Source organism: Cryptomeria japonica, chromosome 11 (assembly GCF_030272615.1).
Source record: "Cryptomeria japonica chromosome 11, Sugi_1.0, whole genome shotgun sequence".
NCBI lineage: Eukaryota > Viridiplantae > Streptophyta > Pinopsida > Cupressales > Cupressaceae > Cryptomeria > Cryptomeria japonica.
In genome coordinates, this window is record NC_081415.1 from 524,340,807 (window position 1) to 524,351,131 (window position 10,325).

The 10,325-nt window shown below is 34.8% G+C and overlaps 1 protein-coding gene across 1 annotated transcript; it reads left to right on the forward strand.

Moving 5' to 3' along the window:
- Positions 1 to 1,870: 1,870 nt before the first annotated feature.
- On the forward strand, positions 1,871 to 4,486 carry LOC131047096 (zeaxanthin epoxidase, chloroplastic). Its single transcript, XM_057980929.2, has 7 exons — positions 1,871 to 2,171; positions 2,273 to 2,508; positions 2,593 to 2,786; positions 2,895 to 2,974; positions 3,584 to 3,853; positions 3,958 to 4,093; positions 4,186 to 4,486. Exons 1-7 carry the CDS (start codon positions 1,976 to 1,978, stop codon positions 4,388 to 4,390), a joined length of 1,317 nt encoding a protein of 438 aa, XP_057836912.2. The 5' UTR covers positions 1,871 to 1,975; the 3' UTR covers positions 4,391 to 4,486.
- The last annotated feature ends 5,839 nt before the right edge of the window (positions 4,487 to 10,325 follow it).

Genomic DNA, 10,325 nt, shown 5'->3' on the forward strand with positions numbered 1-10,325 from the left:
TATAAAGAGGATACTTTCATCATTATCAACCCTAATCAATGCATCTAGCTTATGCAATCAAGCCTTCTTGCAATCAAGCGACTTTAACCACAATCCATTTTTTGTTGAGCTCTTGTGCATATAAAAAATCTGAGAGCAAATCCATCAAACAAGATAAATGGAGATAGGAGACAATGGATATTGAAACCCTACTTGGCATGTGAATGGTATTATTATATTTGATTTGGTGATTTGCATGTTCTTAGGTATCTTCATTAATGGTGTATGGTGAATGTTTGGTTGTAGAACTAGGGTTTTATTGTGGTTGGATCTTTGTAGTTTTACAATAGTTTATCATCATCATTTTTCACCATATACAAGTAGCATATATTGTATTTACTAAAGGCCTGCTAGCCACAAAAACTCTCAATTTTCCATAAAGGTGTAAATATAATTTGTCAAGCTCGTGACCAAGCAATTGAGGATAGACGGGCAAAATAGGAAAAGAATAATAAATGTTTAATCAGAGAATTTATTAGCTCATAAATAAAAGTTCAATATTTTGAATTGAATTTTTTTGTGTTGCTTTGTACATTTGGCTCACTCTTCTTAATAGTGACATCAACCTCTTTAAATGTTTTAAAAAATAGGTGAAATTTTTTTTTATTGGTGTTAACTATACAATTAAATTTAGATTTTTTTCTTATTGGCTACATATAGGAATGTATTTCCTTTAATTTATATATGAAAAATTTTACAAAGTATTTTTAAATCCATGTAAAATGCATATATAACTTTATAATGTGGAATCAATAGAAAAAAGCTAGTCTTTGAAAATCTAAATGGTACGTAATTTGTAACAAGTACATTTATTTATTTATTTGGGTTCTGCTTTGAACATATCAATCTATTTGCTCACACAATAATTTCATGTTTACCATCCCTTTTTGCTATACAATAGGAAGATATTTAGATTTTGGTAGGGTTCTTGATTTTGCTTTATTCTAGTTAATAATTTGTTTCACAGTTTTGTACTCTACAAACTCTTGTCATATTATTGAGTTCCTAATTCTTATACAAAGCTTGGTCCTCTTCTGCAAACTCTTGTCACATTATTGAGTTCCTAATTCTTTTACAAAGCTTGGTCATCTTCTCAAAATCTGCATGTTTACCCACCTAGAGTTGCACGAGACTTCAATTTGAATGTTGTAGTTTCTAAATATGATAAGAGTTATATGTAGAATAAATTATTCCTTCCCACAATTTACAACATACAAAATTTTCAAAACAATATCCACAAAAAATCGTGAAATGTTGTTTCATGTTATGAAAAAAAATATGTTTTAAAATAAAAGTCTAAGACAAAATAATTAGCTTTATATTTGATCAATTTGTTAATAATATAGAATCAAATGCATAAAAGAAACTAACAATACAAATAAATACTAGAAACAACCACTTGCTAGAAATAACCACTTGCTAGAAATAACCACTTGCTAATTATAGCATATGTATCTAGAAATATCCTCAAAATTTATCTCTTATCTATTTTTAATTTTGTGAGAAAAATTAGAACTAGTATATCTATCTTTAGAGAAATATAAGTAAAGAGCATATGTATCTAGAAATATACTCGAAACTTATTTTATATCTGTTTTTAGAGAAACATAAATACGTCGAAAGATATCGTATTTGTTTATTATTTCACTTAAAAAATAATTATATTATTATATTATAATTAATATTAATTTATTATGATATTATGATATTGTAATATAATAATATTATTAAGATATTACTATATTTTTATATTTCTATTAAAATCTTTTAAAAAAAAAAAAATCTATTAAAACTAAAACTAAGGATATCCCGACCCAGTCCAGCGATCCAACCTCCTTACCTTGAGCTTACTTTTATTGCCAAGTTAGGGCCGGACGAACTGAGGCATATCTTTATAATATTATCCAACAATCCCAAATCAAGCGTTCTCGTGGCCATGGAAGGAAGAGAGAATGGCAATGATAGAGCCGAGAAAGCAGATATGGAGGTGGATGTGGCGATTGCAGGAGGGGGTTTGGCTGGGCTTTCTCTAGCAGTTGGGCTTCATCATCGTGGGATTGACGCCTATGTTTTTGAGAAGGCACCTCATCTCAGAATGGATTCCGCAACTGGCGTCAGCTTGGCACCCAATGGTATTTTTATTATCAGTAGTTTGTGAATTTACGTACATCGAATTGATATTCGATATATAGTCCTTGTTTTCTCTTAGCAATCTTTACTCTGTTTTACCCAGCAATGAGGGCCCTCGAGGGTGTGAAGCCTGGGCTTTCCAAGCAATTTGAGGTGATAGCGATGTGGACTGCTGTATATCATGTGGTAAGGTATGAGGACGGAAGTGAAACGAGGCAGCTCATGCCCGGAGAGTATAGCATGGCAGGCTGGAGGTTTTGCCAACAGGTGCTAGCAAATAATGTGGACAACTCCAAGGTTCTCTGTAATCACCGTTTTCTGTCTTATAAGACAGTACAGGTATGGAAGAATATAGCTGATTAATCTTAAATTCAATTGTTTAAACATGAATTTATTGTTTACACGTTCTTTGGTGGCGATCAGGGCGGTGTGGAGGCGCAGTTTCTGGTGAAGGGTGAGAATGGGGAAGAATCAGATTGTATAAAGGTGGTGCGTGCCAAATTGTTGGTGGGAGCAGATGGATTATGGTCCAGAGTGCGACACATCATGGTCGGGGATCGTCCTCGTTATCTCAATTACCTCAACTGGAATGCGCTCGTCTACACGCCCAATGGAAAGTAAGCATTTTAATAGATGAATGAAGAGAAGTATTGAATGATATAGATAAAAAGAAGAATACTATTCCCATTACTCATTATGTAGTCTTACTAACGAAATCCATGCAGAGTTTTCAATTACAACAAAGGGGAAGTGAACATGATTCACAGTAGAGACGAACGGGTTGTCGCCTACATGAGTGATATAGGTCGGTGATTCAATTGTGTAATGTACGAAAATGTAATATTTTTGGTTTCAAGGATAATATGTGTTCCCGGTAGTCTGTTTCATGCAAGCCTCATGCAAGCCTCATGCAAGGGTTTTGATTTAAGTTATTTCCGTAAATAACGGAGTCATGCAAACATGATTCATGCGAAGTAATAACCGTCTCAAACCGTCTCACATGCATTAAATCCAACTCATGCAACGGATAGTTAGCAATTCATTCTCAGCGTGTTTCACCGTAATTTCCTTAATGCGGTTGTTTAGCGCTAGTTATTCATGCATTTTCATAATAATACATTAGCTAATCTTCATTGTAATAAATTGAATATAAATTTTTCTTCTGTTCTATCAAAGTTCTGAATTTTTCTTCTGATTATTCTGCAAGTTTTTATTTTGTTCTTCAATTTCCAGCACAGAAATTTCGCAATATGAATGAATAAATTTTTTAATACTTCTATGGAAAACTGATCCAGTCAATTTTATCTTCTTTTTTTATTTCATTGTCACACTACTAAAACAATAGACACCCTTTCTTGTTCTCATGCCTAAAGTATTTTCTATCATTCCATTCACATTACAATTGGGTGTGTAGGGCGTGGTTATTGCCTTTGGCTGTTGAGATGTCTGGACACGGACGGTAAACTGGAGAAAGATTTTGAGGAGAGGTTCAGCGCGGGGTTGGACAAAAGGGTATCGAAGCAACGGGCACTAGATATGCTCAAGCAAATGAAGGGGTGGGATGACTTGAGAGCCGCCATTGAAGCCACAGATCACAACTTAATATATGAACGTAGATCAATGGACAGATTGCCCCTCGACAAGTGGACTGATGAAGGTGGTCATGTTCTGCTTATCGGGGATGGTATGCCATGTTCATCTTTTCCAATTACCACTGAATAATCATTACTTTCCAGAGCTTTTTTATAGATGAAAAGAGATAAACGATAGGGTGTGGTTGCAATACAGCGGCGCATGGCATGTATTCAGGAGCGGGAATGGGAGCAAGGACAGCCTTCGAAGATTCGGATCAGTTAACGGTGGAGTTAGAGAAGGCATTTAAGACTTCTAACATAGAGAAGGGCATTCAAGATGCCCTTCATAGGTAGCAATAGTGTATGTTTGTTTGGTTGATTTAATTTTTGTTAGTTTATTTCAATCTAAATATATCTGTGAACATTATATTTTGAATGGCAGGTTTGAATTCCAGAGAATCACACGAGTTTGTAAGATTCAAAGATTTGCTAGCGACATGACGGAACAGGAATGCTTTCAGTCGGAGGAAGCGCGCAGGCTCGTAGCAGAGCAGAAAGCTGAAAGATTCAATGAGTTTACCAAGTGGACGTGCCAATACCCTTTTAACATGCAAGGCGATGTTAACTCGACATGGTGCAAGCCTTAGCATACTTCTCAGATGTTATAAAGTTTCATTTTCACTCCATCATTTTGATTATTTCTCCCATCATTTCAGACTACATAGAACTAACTATGAACAGTATCTACAAGACTTTTTATTTTATACAAGAAAAAAGATTATCTAAATATACTCTAAAATAAAAAAGTGTTAGAGATGTCAATATCTATTTAGTCATATATTTACATAAAATCTAAATATTCTTAGATGTAAAAAATTAGAAATATAATATTTATTTAATGTATTATTTAAAGTAAACAATAAATAATTTTTTAAACTCTTTCATAAATAGAATTTTTTGTTAATTTGAAGTATTATTAAAAAATAGTGTGATAAGTTATGAAAAAAATATTACAATTTTTAGATTGACAAGTTCTAAACTAAAATAGACGAAACTTTTAAATAAAAATATGTAACATTTTAAGATGTTTATGCTTTATGTTATATAATTCTTCTATTTGTACTTAAATAAATATATTTTCTTATAATCATTATTTGTCATTAACTAAATTTGGATCTAAAATATTTTTATTTTTATTTTTTTGATAAAAGTGGATAGAACCACTGAACTATATTAAATTTTAAAAGTTTTTTTTACAGTGTCTAGTTCAAAAAGCACTGAAGGGAAAGAACTAGTAAGAAAATCCTTTAGTATTGCTTAAGTAACACAAGCCTATTCTACCCAATACCAAATGCCCATTGGCATAGTACATCAAAAAACTCATCCCAATTTCATAAGCCACATTAGATATAAAGGAAGCTGCCAATAGAAGTATATAGAAGGAAGATTAAAGTATGATCACTGAAGGATGCATATCCAATGCTGCCAAAAAACACCAGTCTGAACCACCCCTGTCTATGAATCACAATTCTCCAACCACTAGTTAGAATGATACCACATAACAGAAATGAAACCATAATCAGACACCCTGTCAAAATAAACATTGTAATCAAGCATAGCAGAACCCACACCAAAGAAAAGCCACACCAAATAAGGAGGTTGATGAAGACAACAACTATGCCCTTCTTTAGTTCAAAAATTCCAAAAGCGAGGAAGGGATCTCAACCACACTTACCTCTCGCATATTAGCATCACTATTAATGGCTAAATTAGCCAAGAAATCTGCAATCTTATTCACTTCCCTATAACAGTGGGAAATCAAGAAGGAATCAAAAAAGTCTAATTTTTGCAAAATATGATCAAATATATATTGTAATTTCCAACAATTCGACTTCTTTTTCATGACACTTTGAATAATAACCATAGAATCACCCTCAATTATCAAGTCCTTAATTCCCAAAGATATAGCCTTATCCAAACCAAAGGACAAAGCAAATAATTCTGCACAATTGTTAGACTTGAAACCAATTGCATGACAACGAGCCTGAATAAATCTTACCTTATGATCATAAATTACCATACCTGCCCCTACCAGGCCAGGGTTCCCATGAGAAGCACCATCAAAATTCAATTTAAGATGCCCTTGCGGGGGAGGTTTCTAGCAAGCAAAATTTCTCTTACTTATAGCATTAGTCTTATTTAAAATAGATCCATGAGAAGGTAAGACTGATAACATTCTCCAAACTCGAGTTACCCTACCATCCCAATGAGAAAAAGAGGTAAGGGTTTCCAAATTCTTATAGATAAAAAACAAAGCAACTTCAAAGATGGAAGATTCAATCCTTAATAAAACCTCAGCTAAGGAAGAACTTGTTTGTTTAAAAATCTTATTATTACGCTCTAACCAAATATTCCAAATCACAATAGATGGAGAAATAATCCAAAGACATGCATAGAAAGATGAGGCAAACAAGAGAGGCCAGGCTCTAAAGTGGGAAAGGAGATCCTTACCAATAATAAAGGAAAGATTAAGCTTTTCAAACAACCACTGCCAGCAAGCATAGGCAAAATCACAATGAAGAAACAAGTGTGCAGAGGATTCTAAATTTTTATTACAAAATACACAATAAAATACTACAATAATACCCAGCCTGTCCAACCTCATTCCTATAAGGACCCTATCCTGCACTGCTAACCAAGCAAAAGCACCAGCCTTTGGGAGGCAAGCCATATGCCAAAATAGCTTGTATGGCCAAGTAGATAAATCTTTAGCAACCAAGAGAGAATTATAGCCATCCTTAACTGTGTACTTACCAGAGATATTCCTTGTCCAAATAAGCTCATCGTCATCATCAGAAAGAATTATTACTCTCTCTGCCAACATCTTTTCATATTCCAATTTTACATTTTGATCAATATCTAAAAACTCAATTGATTTCTATTTTACCACCTTAAGATTCCCGCTATACTCAATTTCAAAATAATCAGCCACAAAGACACCCCAAAGGGAAAAAAGAGTGCAAATTAAAGGAGACCAATCCCTCGAGTTCACCAGAGGGGGATGTCCATTCCAAACTTCCTCCCAAAACCTGACCTTTCTACCATTATGAACAATCCATGAGAGATGAGGCAAAATCATTGATCTACATTTACATAGAAAATTCCAAATAGCTGAACCAGACGGTAAATTAGAAACTTGAAAAACATATTCTCTTGGTACATTATTTAAATATTTAGCAAACATAATTTGTGCCCAAAAGGAGAATGGTCTCTCATACAATTTCCAAACCAACTTAGCACCTAAGGCTAAATTCTGACTTTCCAGACTCTTAATGCCTGTGCCCCCAAGGATTTTAGGCAAACAAACTTTATCCCATGCTACCAGAGGGAGTTTTTTCTTACCATATTTATTATTACTCCAAAGGAAGGACCTAAGAGTATCTTGCAAACTAACAAGAGCCACTTTCAGAGACTGCAAAACAAACATGAGATAAATAGAAACAGCATTCAGGACAGACTTAATAAGAACAATCTTACCAACCAAAGATAACCATCTATGATTCCAGGATAGGATCCTTCTAGAGATAACTGAAATGGTCTTATCCCAAAACTCAACTCTATCCTTCTTAATGAAGAAAGGTATACCAAGATAAGAACAAGGAAGATTTCCAGATGCAAATCCCCAAAAAATCTTCAATCTATCCTGAACCAATTGTGAAGCATGAAGGAAAAAAATCTTTGACTTATCAACATTGATTCTCTGACTAGAAAAGGATGCATAATTCTGTATTATCCCCTTTATCACTCTTGCCTCACCCAAAGAGGCCTGACCAAATAACAAGGTATCATCTACAAATAAGCAATGCGAAATGCTTTGTGGAACATTCTGAATCCTAATTCCCTTCCAAATCCCTCCCAGCTTAGCGGCTCTTATAGCCCAACTGAACATTTTAGCTAGAAGAATGAACAAGAAAGGAGACAAGGGATCCCCCTGCCTCAAACTCCTAGAAGAGGAGAAAAAACCACAAGGGGAGCCATTAATTAGAACCGACAACCTTGCAGAAGAAATACAAGCACGAATCTATTTGACCCATGCCTTGGAAAAGCCCAATTTAAGTAGAACAACACACAATGCCCCCCATTCTACTCTATCATATGCTTTCATCATATCTAATTTGAGGATCATGGCCGGGATTCTCTGAGTAGAAATAGAATTCAAAACCTCATGTGCCAGTATAGCTCCCTCTGTTGTCTCCCTTCCTGGAACAAAACCCCCTTGTTCTAAAGAAATGATCTTAGGTAAAATTTTAGCCAACCTTAAAGAAATAGCCTTGGTAAAAATCTTGTACAAAGTATTACATAAAGCAATAGGGCGAAAATCAGAAAATGTCCTCGTAACCTCTTTTTTAGGAATAATTGCAATCATTGTATTATTAAGCTCTTTCAAAACAGACCTATTCCTTCTAGCTTCCTCAAGGGCCAATAAACCATCATTTCCCACAAAATCCCAACATTTCTGAAAAAATAAAGGAGTAAAGCCATCCGGTCCTGGAGCCTTATCAGGGTTCATTGCAAAAACAACATTCTTAACTTCATCCAAAGAAAAAGGAGACATCAACATTTTATTATCTTCCAAAGATACCAAAGAAGGAATATTAGAAGAAATGTTATTATGAAGATCTCCATGCTCCGAAGATAATAGTGACTTGAAAAACCTAACTGCCTCTGAAGCAATATCCTCTTGTTTTGTTAAAAGTTTGCCATTTGGACACTCAATACAAGATATCCTATTTTTACTTCTCTTCATTTTTGTTGAAGAGTGAAAAAATTTTGTATTTCTATCACCATCTGAAAGCCAGATCTCCCTCGATTTCTGTCTCCAATAGATTTCTTCTCTGGACAAAACTTCTTCAAGCTCTACTTTTAGCAATTTTAGTTCATCAAAAACAAGAGGCACCATACCATGTTGAATCACATGTGAATTAAGACATTCAATCATATCTTGAATCCTCTGTTTTTCCTGAAAGATATTCTTAAAATGCAAGATATTCCATTCTCTAATATTAAATTTCAAAAATCTCAACTTCTTAACAATCTGAAACATTCGGGATCCAGAGCAATAAGGAGCAGAACTCCACCATTTTTTGAGAAAAGGCAAAAAGGAAGAATCTCTAAACCACATAGGTTCAAATTTAAAGGGTGACTTAAAAGGAGCTTTATCTTCCAGAATTGATAGGGAAATTGGAAAATGATTTGACCCCGAAACTGGAAGAATAGAGGAAAAAAATTTGAACTCTGAATCAATCCAAACATCTGATAACAAAAACCAGTCTAACCTTTCTGCAATCTGAGAAAAATCTCTTCGCATATTTGTCCATGTGAAAATCCCATTCTAAAACTGACAATCAAAAAGACCCATGTCCTTAATGAACATCCCAAAGTCTTCCATAATTTTTTTATTAGGAAGAATATCTCCTTTCTTTTCTTCCAAGTCAGTGATAGCATTAAAATCCCTCCCAAAGATTATAAAGGGACCATGCCTTAAAGGGGAGGAAATTCTCTTAAGATCTCCCCTTAATTTAGATTTCCTTTGAATACCAGAAGGAGCATAAATATTAAAAAGCCAAAACTTAACCTTCGAAAGCTTGCTTTTAACTAAGGCCAACATCCAGTTTACAGTAGAAGCAACTAGCTCAACCTCAATGTTATATTTATTCCAAAGCAATACCAAACCCCCTGATGCACCACAAGCTGTAGAGGAGAGGAATTCCCACTTTCTCCAAGAAGAAAAAACCAAATCAGTAGACTCCTTTGACAATTTTGTCTCTTGCAACATGAAAATATCACTCTTAACTAAGTCCATCTGGGACTTAATTAAGCGCCTCTTGTTAGGGGAATTTAAGCCCCTAACATTCCAAGATATAATTCTCATTTCTCTCGAGGGGAGACCGAGGCTCCCCTCTTTCCTTTAGACGAAGAAGACTTCCCTTCTCCAAAACTACTTTGAAGATTACGCTTCATAGCCCCCGACCTAGTCACAGGAGGAATGATAATAAACCTATTACTCCTCTTACCCTTAGGAGTACCACTTCCTTTCATAGTGTCACTAAGAGAAACTAAATGCTTCCCTTTCCCAACACCAGGAGAAAGAGACAAAGTCTGCTGAATCCCAGCATCAATTTCCAATTGAGTCTTTCGATTCTTTGGAGGCCTACCCCTACCAGGAGAAACCATAGATGAAGCTCTAATTAGAGTAGTTTGAACAATTGGTAAACTCTTACTTGACTTAGGAGAAGTCATGACTAAATTATCTATGATGTTCACTTCTGATTAGGCCAAAACCTCAAAAGGGTTAGCAGATGCAGAAATAGGAAGGGTCGATTTAATTCCCCCTAAGTCATTCTCAATGGAACAGATAACCCTATTCGTAATGTCCTCATCCATCTGATGCTCATGATCTTTTAAAAGATCATTTACTTGGAGAACCAGATTTTCATCTGGCACAATAATAGGAATGTCCCCTAACTGAATATTATTTCCTAAGGCAGCATTATTATCCACATCCACATCAACATGCTGCGA